We start from the raw sequence: 13377 nt of genomic DNA, 5'->3' as shown, positions 1-13377 counted from the left end.
ATTGAGGATATTTTAGAAACCGTTTTAAACAGTTATTAATTAAGCTGTAAATAATTAAAACACATTTAGTTATTGATTTTCATTTAGAAAAATTTAGTTCGTAGTGTGTAGAAATTTTAAATATTTTTGTTTGCCAACTAAGTTTCAACGTTTATGTACATCATTCGGTTCTGCAAATATCCTAATTCTCCGTTCGCCAGGTACTATCGTTGCCATCCTTATTGGAATTGTTTGAAAAATAGCTTAAAGCTGCTGCGACTGATTTCGGTGGTATGTTAAACAGTGGATGGGTTGGTAGTAGTTCGTTAATAATGTCGCCTAGCACTTGTGGATGCATAGCGGATTCGGAGTGCTGTGCAATTGAAACGCCGCTGAGCGTGTAGCAGGTGTGATATAGATCTTGTGGCCTTAAGGTAAAAGAAAAAGGGGTAATCAAATATAGATGACAGGTTCAGAGTTGGGTCCTTCACATACTTGCCGGGCTTGTCGATCAGACCTCCATTCGCCTTTTGGCAACAAAGCAAAATGTATTCCTGTAGAGCTTCAACATCAAAAAGTGTCTGATCCATGCTCTTGTCCGAGCCAACCAACGTAGCCTGCGTTATTGGAATGGTAGCGCCTACCCAAAACGAGTAGCAACCATCTACTAGTTTATTGGTGCGTCCCTGAAAGCCACCCTCATAGCTCATCTGACGTCGCAGCGTCCATTGCAGCAGCGCTTTCTTGTCACACTTATCTGCCTGGTTGAGCAACGCGAGACTGGCAATGCCACAAAACGTATAGCCACCATGCGCTTCCAAATCAGGCGCGCCACCAAATCCACCCTCATACGTCTGACAGCTGGCAATCCAGTCAGCGGTGCCCGCAAACAATTCTTTCAGTACTGGCTCAGGGACGTTGGTGAGCTTAGCGCAGGAAATGGCACAGTATGCGCCTCGCACGTCCGTCTCACCATCTACGTGCAGGCGATAGGAGCCATCCGCATCGCGCACGCTGAACAGAAATTGTGTAAGCGAGTCCCGATCGATGGCGCGATACGCGCTCTGGGTGCCTATGATGCACAAGCTGTTGACGGCAGCATAGGTGGGCGCCAGGTGCGCATATTGACCAGGTCCGCCGCCAAATCCGCCCGTTGGTGCGCGGCATCTGCAAGCATTCAAGTGGAAGCAATTTATGTCTAGCCACAGCCGGCATACAATTAACTCACTTAATGAGAAACTGCACAACACTGTCGAGGGTCTGCTCATCGAAGGTGAAGCTCAGCAGTTGCGCCGACTGCAGTATCCAGTAGATGCACCAGGGACGACTGCTGTCCAAGCACTCGTAGTTCGACGGCAGATTGCGCAGCATCAGATCCAAATACTGTTGGTGCTGTATGCGGTTTAGCTGCGTCACACGAGGATTGAGGAATTGTGTCTGCTCGAAACGGTCATAGCATTTCTCAACCGAATCTTCAGTTTTTTGCTAAACACGAAACGAAAATCGTTTTTGTCGCCTGTTCATAAGCCATCAGCCCGAACGTGGATTACTCACCTGCTCCCTGGATGTTGTTGTGGATACCTTCTCGTCATCGAATTTAAGGTTTTTAAGCTCTGTAAAATTGCGGAATAAGAGCTCGTCCGACGACCACATGGTTTTGGTATCCAAATAAAAAATTAAATTAATTTGAATTAAAAATTGTGCTTGTTGTATCAAATTGTTCGGAAAATGTTCGATCGAACGACTTACTAAATCGAACAAATGAACTAGTTCACTGACGGGTTCGTTATATTAGAAAAACATATGTTTTTGGCGTCTAACATATCCGGATGCAGATACTATTAAATTAAACATTAACCCCCAATCAGAATTGTTGAGCACTATGTTTTAATGGCGAAGTAATAAGAAATTACCTCTAGAGAACATTATTGACAGCGTCGAAATATCCGATTACTATTTATCGAATCAATCAAAAAAGACCACTATTGTATATTTTTTTTAATAAAATGAAAAAAAGAAACAAATAAACATTAAATACAATTAGCTAAACTAGATACATTAATAACATTTCATTTCAATTGTGACATTAAACTAGCTGAGGTCATAATCTCATGATGGACAAGTCTGTGACGAGGCGTCAGTTTCTTGCTTAAGTGACTGCCGGTGACTTTATACGGTTGTAGTTCGGCTAAAATCTCCAGAAATCCATAGAGGGTCGTACACACCACTGCGTAGGTGAAAAAAGTGACGACGATCTGAAATGTAATGACCAATGAGATCTGAAACAATTACTGATTATCAATTGCTGCTACTGATATACCTAATTGATTAACATGAACTCACAATGAGCAGCATCTCCATAGTCATAATAAACCACTCTATTGCACTATATCCACCTAATTTGAGCACAAAAGTACTTGTTCCCGATGTGACCTTTATAGGGTTCTCCTTGTCATTTAGTAATGAATAGTTGTCACTCTTTTCATCACTGCTACTAGTATGAGTTTCTTCTGCGGTACTGTTATCATCACTGTTCCTCTTATGATTTGTGTTCTCCAAATCATTTTCTTTATTTAGTGGCATATACCAATCGTAATAGAAGCTCTTTAATATAGAGGTAGCTGTCGATTTTTTCTTTAGTTTTTTGGCTTGTGAGGATTCTTCATAGTCTTCCGTTGATGTGTCTACATCTTTTAGATGCTGAAAACAATTGTTGAAGTCAACAAGGGATAGTTTGGACGCAAAATTGCATTCCTTTAACATTTGTCTTGGCTTTTGCTTGTTTTGTTCAGTTTTCTTTTCAGTTGATTGACGCTATAAAAAAATTTAAAAAAATGTTCAAAATGAATTTGGGACGACGAAACACAACTTTATGTGTACGTCCCATAGGCCCCGGCGAGATTCGAACTCACGATCTCCTGTTTACTAGACAGGCGCTTTAACCAACTAAGCCACGGCGCCATTTGCGCATGGCTGAAAATTTTTAGTATGTAAGCAAAGCATTGCACAGCGAAGGCTATGTATATATAATGAATTTTCAGTTAAGTTGGCTGCACATTTAAGTTATATTACAAACGACAGATGGCGCTAGTATTAGCTTAAATGCTAACAGGGTGTATTTATTTTCATAGATGGCGCTAACACATTTTCTACTCACGGTTTTCTTTCTCACGTAAGGCTGCAGCTCCAGCAAGTTATTATCGAATTTTCCTTGCTTTAGCTGCTCTATTTCCTCATCAGTTATAAAATTGTTCATATCCATGCACTCATTGGCATAGAAATCATATATAACGCCTTCTCCAAAACAGGGCGGCACCGGTTCACACTCCCCCGTTGTCCGATTGTAAAAGCTGCGTTTGCCAAAATATCGCTCCTCACAGTTAAGGGGCGTGCAATTGCGTAAATAGTTTTTATCCCAGTTTTTGCAGTCGGTAAAATCCTTGCGCCGTCGCAGGGAATGATTGCTGGGATCTAAGGTTTCAAAGCGTGTATCAAAGTATAAAATTTGATTCGTTTTGATCACCTCGTTCAGATGATTTGTGGTGCTGATGACTATGGGACAGCTGCCAACGCGATTGTAAAGGGACTACAATGAAAGTTAATATTATAAAACGTACTCAGAATGAGCTTAAGTGCCTGCTAACTGACCACAGTGGGCCACACGAGGGAGACGGTGACGCTGCTCCCTGGTTCAATCGAGCCAAAGTCGCCGCCAAAAATGGTGCCTGCCTTCACCTGCTTGCCGTTGGTCAAATTCAATGTACAAACGCCATTTGAGTTCACGGTAAACTCCAGCATTTCAGATTTTTCCCTTTTTTGATTGGCAACAGTCAGATCTGGAGAGGCGTAAATTTTAAGCTGCTCGAGCTGTGCATTCTCTGGCTTACCGAAGATGAGGCCTATATCATTTTCTCGGGGCACGCGCATAATAACGCGCGACACGCTGCAACTCGGGTAGATGCTGGGTATATTCAGTGTCATGAAGTACAGCAGCAGCTGTTGTAACATTTTCAACGAAGCCTACGCTATAATAAAATAAAAAACAAGAGTGCTCCAGTTTAGAGTGCTCACCACGAGATACCCTGTACCTAGTGCCCAGCTGCGGTAACAAATACCAGTCCCGCACTATGGAGAATGCATTAAGAAGTGAAATATTCAGAGTTTGTGTCCCATCCCAATAGAAGCTAAAAGATGTGGTTTGAGCATTTGTGTTAGGATCAATATATATCGATATCAAGGAAATGGGTGGGCTTATCGATGATTTGATCTGCGGTTGCCAGAGGATTTGAAATCTGAGGACTATGATATCGGCAAGTTCATGCAGACGTGGGTAGATCACGTTGGGTCTTAATATTGATCAACAACATACATATATATATATATATATATATATATATATACAACTACTAAATGTTTACATACGCTTGCCTAACTGCAATATGCCCTTTTGTAGCACATTTCAATGGGTACAGGGTCTACTGTACTTGCTTCATCCAGCGCATGTTAAATACTTTCCAAGGAGTTAAGGGGATAACATGCATGCCACGTCTTTCAGTTTTAAATAAAAAACGCTAATGTCCTGCTGTTTAATTAAGTGTAATTTTAGTGCGCGTCAAGCAACCCCTTTAACTACCCTATAGACATACCTTGAACATGGTATATACGTATATATGATATCATTTGCAAAGGGTTCGCATCCATTGCAATTTATGTTTTAATCATCAAATGCGACCCAATTGATCAAAGTTGTTGCCATTAATTTATGCGGCGGAACATTGTTTTGAAGTAGCTGAGGAACCCGAGAGCTGGAGACCTGGAGACTGACTCAACTGAAGCAACTGCGACAGGTGACACTTTCTGTGTTGCATATTCATTGACTCAAAATGTAATTTATGCCAGAAATTGCAAGAAACAAAACAAAAAAAAAAAACTAATTTGACAGGAAATAATTAATTTGGGCGCTTTCGTAGAGCTGCGATGAAAGAAGTGCTGCCAGCGGCCCAATTAAAATTATTTCGCTTTCATTACCCAATGAACCAGACGTAATAATAATAAAAAGAAGAAAGAAAACCAACAGTCAATACAAAAATCCAAGTAACAACAGACCAAGCTTCGGGTTGAGACAGCAAACAAACAACTGCCAATGAAAAAAAAGAAGTTTAAATAATGAAATCACTTCGCACCATCTCGAAATTGCTCATTAACATTTTGTGTTTGCGATATCAACTTGTGAAAATCGCAGACCAGGCCAGCCTCCGGCCAACTTACCAACTTGCATTCGTACTCACAGTGAAGCCACGTTTATGCGATGCATAATACAATAATGATGTTGTTGTTATACCCAAAATGGTTCCCATCTTTAGCTAATAAATAATATGACATGTAGTTCAATGAACAACCTAACATAGCTAACTTGGGAATGTTACATGTCTATGTCTTTATTTTAAAATTTCTGGGACAGGTATATGCTAAATTCAATTTATGAACTCATGTCCACTAACATGAACTTTACCAGGAACTTGTCAGCAGGGCCTTATGTAATACAAAATTATGTATATATTTTAATTAAATTTATTTTCCCAGCTGTTTATGCCAATAATAATCCAAATTCCAATTAGACTTTATCTTAGATGCTGAGCGAGATTTTTTATGACCACTTTGTTCATGGTTTTGTTCTTCCTTGAGCTGCCATATTTTTATGCATTTTTAAATCTTTCGACATTTCATATTCAATAGATCTGGCATCATTCTATGTGCATTAAGTTGACTGCGAATGAATGATTCATGAATTCTCGTGGAATTTATGCTTGTTACCATAATCACAGATTATTTCCAGGTTCGATTTCTATAAGCTCAGTAAGCCGAGTTATTTGTTTATTGTGTTTAGCTAACGCATAAACGTGGTTGGCGAGAGCAACAAAGACTTGGCCAGCTACAGAGGCAGACTCTAAGGCAGCTACTTGGCTTTTATTTATTATGCCAAGTTGTTGTTGTTGTTGTTGTTGTTGTCGTGGTCTCTTCACTGTTAGCTGCAGTTGCCTGGCTTATTAGTTGGGTCAGCTTTTGGCTTTTGAGGTGTGAAACTGACGACACCCGCCCCCGCTGAGTACATGTGCAGATATGTTTGTTGGTCTCTGACAGTTGCCCTCTGCCTTGTTTACGGGTCGTGATTTGTCTCCAACTCTGGCTCTGACTTCGTCTCTGGCAATTCTTGTAAAGGTCGTTTCCTCGCTTTACTCAATGAAAATTGCCAGAAGACAGCAGACTCTGGACTGGACCCCGAACAGTGTCCTCGACTGAAGATAAGCCCAGGCTGGAGGACGTGTATTTCAGTAGCCATTCGATTTATGTTAAATAAGCTGGACGCGAGCGCTGTTTGTTGTAAAATACCAATTGCTGTGTCTGCATTCGCGTTGTGATTCACGTTCCTGTTGCCTGTTCTTAGTTTGAAGAAAACTGATTGTAACCGTCTGCGCCATACTCTGTTTGCGATCCAAAAGCAGCTTAAATTTGTTTAAATGCGACTTCTATTGGTTTGGGGTCTCTGAAACTGTAATCGCTAAGCAGTGACGTAAAACTGTGACCTTTCGAAAATACGAATTTTGTAATTTGCGGACATAATATTCTTCATTCGATCTTACGTGGAGTTCACCTGCCAGAATTGGTTGCTGTGGAAGGTATGTGTAGAAGATTTATACGGAAAAACGGACGGGTATTGTAAAAAACCAACTTACCTTTTCCACTTAGCGAACAGAGTATTAAAAGAGAAACGCAAGCAGAAGAAAGACAAAAAAATCATTGGCACTGCATCAGATTTCTTAATTTAATTGGCTTTATGCAAGAAATTCTTTGACCAGGGTTTGCTCTAAGGCTGGCTTTTATAGACAAGCTGTCTGGCCAGGTGCCTGGTAACACAGCTACACACCTGTGTGTGTAAGTGTTAGTGTGTATGTGCAGATCCCTCAAAGCAAAACAAACCAAGCAGCAGCAGCTTCTCTGATAGCATCTTTTTGGCCTCCGCAACGTGGGAAATGCTGCGTTGGACGCTGCTTAACCCAATTCTTAAAAAGAAAAATGTTTTGAATAAATAATCAATAAAAAATGCTGCAAATAAAAGTTATTTTCATAAAGCAAGAAATAATAACAATCAGCGGCAAATGCAGCTCGTAATTGCAAGCTATGCACCACAAGAGAGCGAATAAAAAATTGGGTAAAATTATATAGACAGACTGGTGGGGTCGACTAAGAAATACCCTATATAAAACGCACACTTAAACTTATATACTATCGCTGGCGCGACTATAATATACCCTGTTTAAAGCCCACTTTCTTTTTCGTATACTCATGTATAAAAATGCATCTGATATACAAATATTTAATTGTGTACCGTGAATTATCGCATCTTTATTGACTTAAACAAAATTTTAGAGTGCTAGTTCTTATAGTATTTGAGACGACTTGGACAGATAGATTGATATAAGCGTAGATAGAAAGAAACTGCTAGATAGAATCGTTTGAATAATCTGATCACGAATAAGTATGCTTTTTCAACCAGTGCAAACATTTTCCCCATTTCATACTACCCCTCATCTACAACTCCTTAGATTGTAGGGTGTATGAAGAAAAAAGAAATGAAAATCGTTCAAGTTTTCCATCATCGCGTGCAGTGGCTGCATTTTAGGAACAATTGCAGCGCATTTAAGCATAAATGCAGGCGAAAAGTTCAGACCGAGTCGACAGTGAATAAGTGAATGAGTGAATGGGTGTTTGAGTGTTTGAGTGTTGGCTGTGAGTGTGAGTGTGCGACACTTAATCATCAGCGTGAAATGAGGCACAAGAAATGCGGCTGCGGCTGTTGCTGTGGCTGTGGCCAAAACTCAAAGTCTTCTATATATATTATATACACATTCATATATATGTATATAATTAAGCCATAAATTCAGCTTTTATGATTTTCCACAAAGTTATGAATTTATGGCAAGCGCTGCAACAAGGTAAACGAGCAAAAACTCAAGACGCCCCTTAACTCTCACACACTCCACAAGCCACACACACACACACAAACACAAAAAGAAACGGAAGTGCATTTAAATGCGCGCGCATGCGAAATGGCCGCGGGTCGTGGGGGACAAGCAGGGGGCTTGGGCCAGGGCTTTCTTTTAGTTTTTTCTGTGCGCTGCACCAATCCGCTGGCGACGCCATGTTGCCTATAAATGTCGAGCGTTTTTCCAGCCAACCAGTCGTAAATTTAACGCTTTCGGGGATGACTTGCGGAGAGGGCAGGGGAAACTCTATAAAATTTAAATATTTATTATACTCTATATTTTCTTGTTCTTGTTCTTGCTCTTGCGCCTGTGCTGTGCAATTCGTTATGCAAATTGCTGTTGCTGCTTGCCAAAAACAAAAACCGAGAACAGCCTTCAATGCAAAATACACAAATTTGTTGCATTAATTGCACTAAATTGAGATGGTTCCTATAGGGAACGTACCTTTAGGTAAACTCCAGTTCCCTTTGGAGATGGACGCGTGCCAACAATGTGGCAATTGCCGATCCGCAGATAAATTTAATGTGATCTAAATGATTTATCTATTTTGGTATGTTTTATTAAGCATTGAAGGTCTTCTTCAAATATATCAAGTTTTATATCTAAAACCGCGAGCTGATTTCCTTATTTTCCAACCTTCTTTCCAAGTGTCTGCATATGCCCGGATACAAATTCCTGTTAGTAGCAATTTTAGAATTGTATTCAAGCACGATCCACAATGCGGTTAAAATCAGCCACCAGGATGAGAATATTTTTATAGATCCAGGTGTACTTACTTATCTATTTTTCAAATATATATTTTTATGTATTATATGGTTTATATCGTAAATAATAAAATAAAAAGTTTTGTTTTTACGAAAATGTGGTATCGTAAGTTCTGGTCGTGTTTATTAGTGCCTTTTAGCGTACCATCTCTAGCACGCGCACGGGTCAAGCACGAAAATATAATTTAAGATGACAAACTGTTTGCGTTGCATCGTAAAGCATGGACTACCCCTATCGTGGCAGCTATCTCCCGTTGACGGTCTACCCCCTCGCTGTCCGTGGTGCCACGCACAATTAGCATAATCGCTCCTAAAATTGCAAGTTGAGCCAAAGACCCCGCGCATATCGGACATTGTTAATCGCGGCTGTGTCCAAATAGGGCTGCCTCTTGGAGTGGGGACCCAGAATACCCCAGTCTAAAATTGAATACTATAATTATGGGCAATTAGGTAAAATGCTCGTGAGTGCTCGTGTCATGGCTGCTTCCTAATGCGAAAATAACGTCATTAATTTTTGGCGTCCCAGAGATAAAGTCTATAAAGTCGAGCCAGCCGAACCGATCCATTCAGAGCGCAAATGTGTCCTAGTCCTGTTTCAAGACCTGGGGCACATGCCACACGTCATAAAAGTGCATGCATTGAGCAGGGGATAAAGGACATGCTGCCAAATGGGGCAGGTGCAAGCTGCACTTGCAGCGTCGCGAGCTGCATTAAAAACTTTTTTATGCGGAAAAATCTTTTGGGGTGCCGCGAAGGACGCACGACTTTTGTACCTACTTTGGCATTGGATGCAATTAACTTGCAACGTGCTGCAGCTGCCACACCCATAGCCTCCTCGCCCCTCGTCCCTCACCCCACTCTCTGTTTCGTGTAATAATCCGCTATGCGGCTTAGCCCGCGAGCCGTGGCAATTAAATGCGATTAAATCGCAAGCGCAAACTCTTCAACTTCAAATGAAATGCCAGAAAAGCACTCGTAATTATATTTGAAAATGTGCATAAAAACAACGACAATAAAAAATATGGCAACAACAAAAGCAACAGCAACAACTAAGTGCAATTTGCATAAATATTTGTAGCAAAAGAACAGCAACAATCTCACAAGCTAGTAAAAGTGTTGCAGCTGAAAGCGCTTGACCAGCAAATACCCTGTAAGTAGGGCAGATATATTCAATTTAAAACATGCTGGATTTTTTGGATAATAATAAATGCTTTCGCTAAAGTAAGCGAACAAAAATACAAGATGGAATAAATGTTAAATTTAACGTGAAATATTATTATGTTTATATATGATAAAAATGGGAAATAGACGAACTCTGAATGATATCTATGCGATTTGACTGACGGATACGTGCGAAAATACTTCTAATAACATTTATATTACTTGATACTAATAATCACATTCATCATTCAGAAAGTAAAAAACGATGGCAACATTATTAAATTAATTTATTTTTTGCCCAATTGTTATAATTTTATATTCAATTTTGATATGTTTTTGCCTCTTTCATACAAGTGCACAACTCGATTATACTCCACTTTAAAAGGCTATCCAGCTATTAAAAGGCTACAGGGTATTAGCTAGCAACCGAAGGCAGCAATGGCGAGGCATAAATTACACTCATGGCAAGGCAACGAGGTTGTGCGGCTTATCTGAAAGGCGAAATTAGCTGATAATATGCAAAACATGGCGAGAAATTGCAGCTTGAGCCAAATTTCAAAATTATTACTTTGCACAACTGCACACACACAAACAGACACATACACACATCATAAATTGTAGAGTCCACTCTTCATAGATACTAAAGATTTATCTAACTGCCAGTTTTTTGCTTCAATGTTTAAAGTTCTCCGAATTTCTTGTATTACTTTAACATCTAGCATTTTTCATTATCTCTCAATATTAATAACGTATTCGTAGTGTTATCTCTTAATTATGTCAAACTGATTGATTTTACATTAGCCCAATTAAATATTAAATTCTTTAGAATAGTTTCTAAAACATTCGATCTTCAAGTCCGGCCAAGTGTGCGATATTCATATGTCGGCGCCGTGGCTTAGTTGGTTAAAGCGCCTGTCTAGTAAACAGGAGATCGTGAGTTCGAATCTCGCCGGGGCCTAGTGCTTGTACGGAAGTGGGTGCGCACTGCTTCAAATTTTTTTTATATAATATGTTTGTGTATTGTTTATCAGTAAAAAATGTTAGTAGTGTGCAAATTATTATTGTATTTCTAGTACAGATATAAGCTCGTGTATATATTTTGGTAGTTTAAAATGTAAGATCCAAAATGAATGAATCTTTTATGGGTTATTAGGTATCACTGAGCTTGAGAGCTTTTTCCTATTTCAAGCTATTTTCAAGGAGGTAATCTTGTATTTTTGTAAAAGTATGTAAATGTAAGTTTAATTGGCACCAATTAAATTAATAATTGAATTTTTATTAATGACTGATTATGAGATACGCCAACTTATTTATTTTACAGCTGGTAAGCACCTTCGTACAAATCTTTATTAAACTTAAAATTTATGCACTAACTAGCATTTTAGCATAAATTATTTTTCTGCTTGTGGGGAAAAAATCATTTAATTAATGATGAAAATATTTGTTTTTTTGTGTGTCACATATGTGTATTTAAACGTGCACTATTATTTATCAATAAATAAACTCAAGCATTTCTATTTGCGTGCGTCGGCAAAGTGTAAATTAAACTTTTCAGTGCCTAAAGCAAAAGCTTTTATGCGCTATATTTGTTGTTTATTTATTCTTTCACGTTCTCACGTGCTTTACTTTTAGATACGTCAACTGAGCTTTTGAAGAAGCTTTTAAAGTTTTGGTCAGTTTATATTCATTTTTTTTATCTTATCATTAATAAAATCCATTACTATAAAATTCGAGATTTATTATCTTTATATGTAAAATTATTTGTTCTGACTGACTAGCTAACTGACTGACAGATTGCTTAAATTATTACTGCAGTTACCATATGTGATGGAGGCACACGTAAAGACGGGGCTTAGGAAAATTTCACCAGTAAATGGGGAAAAATCGCGAAAAACGTTTGTATGAAACTTTTTTGTTGATCGTCCGATTAACCTCAATATCATTTTTAAAGATCTTTGTTCAAGTTAGTTTAAGGACTGTTCCACATCTTTTGGGAAATCCAAAAAACTTGACACGGACAAAACCAGGTAACACCCGATAGTATTATATCAGCTTATATAAGAATTCCCGACACGACTTTATGCGTTTGTTATGCCGGTAAAATGTTCCTTTTCGTATATATCGCACGGTTCTCTCTTCAGCGTATTCCCATCAATTTTTCATTTAACAAATAAGTATATGTAACTTATAAAAAATAAATTACATGTCGTCGCCTTGGTCAAATGAATAATGTAGAAAATGTACTAAATATCATATATATCATGTCCACTGAGATCTTACCTCGTTCGTCGCATTGGTCACTTTCAACGTCCCCGTTGTACCTGTTACGGCCCAATCAACAAACTCTCGTTGCTCATATTAATTTTTCTAAATACAAATTATATTGCCGCAATTGCATAAAGCAAAACACTTCTGTTTGACTTTACTAAAAACACACATATTTCCTAACTTGTTGCCTGTCTCCAACGCTTAATATCGTTTCCAGTGTGACGATGCTTATTCAACTACGGTACTTAATATAATTATATGAATAATGAAACATTAAATAGCTAATAATATAACATGACAATTGCTGCTGAATTCGATCCGGAAGCTTTTCGTTCCGGGAGTCCGACGCCCAGACACCTAAAGCCTTTCAGCACTGTGATGGTGCGCTTGCAAAGTACAAATATTTGGCTATGTTGTTTTTGATGTTTCTCATACAAATTTTGACCAACGTTTTCCTACACTCGGAAGCTTCAGTTAAAATATCAGCTTCATAGCTCCTATGGTTTGAGCTGTGCGTTAGTCACCGTTCAGTTATTCAGTCGGGACAACTCTTTTATATATATGCATAGGAGTGCATCAATATATATGCAGGCGTGCTCAGTTTTTATGAATGAAATTTGAATGATTGTATATATGTACCTTATGAATATACATGTAAGCATATTTTATCCCAAGCGCAGCCCAAGCTTATTTCATTTCTTAGATAATTCGATCCACTGCTCTGCACTCTTAAAATGAAATGTACTTTTAAATATTGCTCAAATATGCGATTTTGCTTTGATTATATGTAAGTATCACAGTCTCACTCTAATTAATGTCATGCGCTATCTCTCTCTCTTTTCTCTGCTCTTACTCTAACCCATTCTGTACTCTTTTTGTTCTTTTAGTGAATTGCTTACCTGTCACCTTTTTACTAAATAATGTATATGGAAATACAATGTACATTCTGCAATATTTTCTCTACAGCGTGCAATTTTAATAAAAATGGATTTTTTCTTAAAATTTCGACAAATATGTTACAAAGTTCAAACCATACCCTGGAATTAAGGATGTGGAAAAGCAGCAGTAGAACTTTTGGGCAGCGAGTTGGTTCCAGCGTGAACCGAACCACCGACCATTTATTGTTGGGTTCGAAGCCCTGTCTAATATATTCAAAAAGA

At 38.7% G+C, this 13377-nt stretch overlaps 2 protein-coding genes and 2 non-coding genes across 7 annotated transcripts; 1 reads left to right on the top strand and 3 right to left on the bottom strand.

The window, feature by feature from the left end:
- Positions 1 to 64: 64 nt before the first annotated feature.
- On the bottom strand, positions 65 to 1718 carry Fntb (Farnesyl transferase beta subunit). Its single transcript, XM_064679523.1, has 4 exons — positions 1534 to 1718; positions 1208 to 1464; positions 475 to 1146; positions 65 to 407 (listed from the first exon to the last, which is right to left on the bottom strand). Exons 1-4 carry the CDS (start codon positions 1630 to 1632, stop codon positions 182 to 184), a joined length of 1254 nt encoding a protein of 417 aa, XP_064535593.1. The 5' UTR covers positions 1633 to 1718; the 3' UTR covers positions 65 to 181.
- Positions 1719 to 1964: 246 nt separating this feature from the next.
- LOC135426443 (uncharacterized) lies at positions 1965 to 4069 on the bottom strand. Of its 4 annotated transcripts, XM_064679521.1 has the most exons (6): positions 4051 to 4069; positions 3867 to 3975; positions 3628 to 3815; positions 3137 to 3565; positions 2323 to 2793; positions 1965 to 2258 (listed from the first exon to the last, which is right to left on the bottom strand). In XM_064679521.1, exons 2-6 carry the CDS (start codon positions 3958 to 3960, stop codon positions 2049 to 2051), a joined length of 1392 nt encoding a protein of 463 aa, XP_064535591.1. In that variant the 5' UTR covers positions 3961 to 3975; positions 4051 to 4069; the 3' UTR covers positions 1965 to 2048. The 4 variants fall into 4 exon arrangements, with proteins under 4 accessions (XP_064535591.1, XP_064535590.1, XP_064535588.1 ...); XM_064679520.1 differs by lacking the exon at positions 4051 to 4069 and having other exon boundaries at positions 1965 to 2234; positions 3867 to 4020; XM_064679518.1 differs by lacking the exon at positions 4051 to 4069 and having other exon boundaries at positions 3867 to 4019.
- On the bottom strand, positions 2867 to 2940 carry TRNAT-AGU (transfer RNA threonine (anticodon AGU)). Its single transcript has one exon. It is a non-coding gene; the product is annotated as a tRNA-Thr (tRNA).
- Positions 4070 to 10833: 6764 nt separating the features above from the next.
- TRNAT-AGU (transfer RNA threonine (anticodon AGU)) lies at positions 10834 to 10907 on the top strand. Its single transcript has one exon. It is a non-coding gene; the product is annotated as a tRNA-Thr (tRNA).
- Positions 10908 to 13377: the final 2470 nt, after the last annotated feature.

The sequence above is a fragment of the Drosophila montana genome, unplaced genomic scaffold (genome assembly GCF_035044405.1).
Source record: "Drosophila montana isolate Dmon_TW-CO22-7 unplaced genomic scaffold, ASM3504440v1 contig_203_1, whole genome shotgun sequence".
NCBI classification, from domain to species: domain Eukaryota; kingdom Metazoa; phylum Arthropoda; class Insecta; order Diptera; family Drosophilidae; genus Drosophila; species Drosophila montana.
The sequence above is the reverse complement of the archived record's forward strand: the minus strand, read 5'-3'. Positions and strand labels throughout refer to the sequence as shown.

Bases quoted from the DNA above. Each gene is read 5' to 3' on its own strand.
- Fntb (XM_064679523.1), bottom strand. From the start codon at position 1,632: ATGTGGTCGTCGGACGAGCTCTTATTCCGCAATTTTACAGAGCTTAAA. The intron at 1,465-1,533 runs GTGAGTAATCCA...TTTCGTGTTTAG, and splicing joins CAACAACATCCAGGGAGCAG to CAAAAAACTGAAGATTCGGT. The intron at 1,147-1,207 runs GTGAGTTAATTG...GAATGCTTGCAG, and splicing joins GTTGTGCAGTTTCTCATTAA to ATGCCGCGCACCAACGGGCG.
- LOC135426443 (XM_064679518.1), bottom strand. From the start codon at position 3,987: ATGTTACAACAGCTGCTGCTGTACTTCATGACACTGAATATACCCAGC. The intron at 3,566-3,627 runs GTCAGTTAGCAG...CTTTCATTGTAG, and splicing joins CCCTCGTGTGGCCCACTGTG to TCCCTTTACAATCGCGTTGG. The intron at 2,794-3,136 runs GTGAGTAGAAAA...ATTTTTTTATAG, and splicing joins CTTACGTGAGAAAGAAAACC to CGTCAATCAACTGAAAAGAA.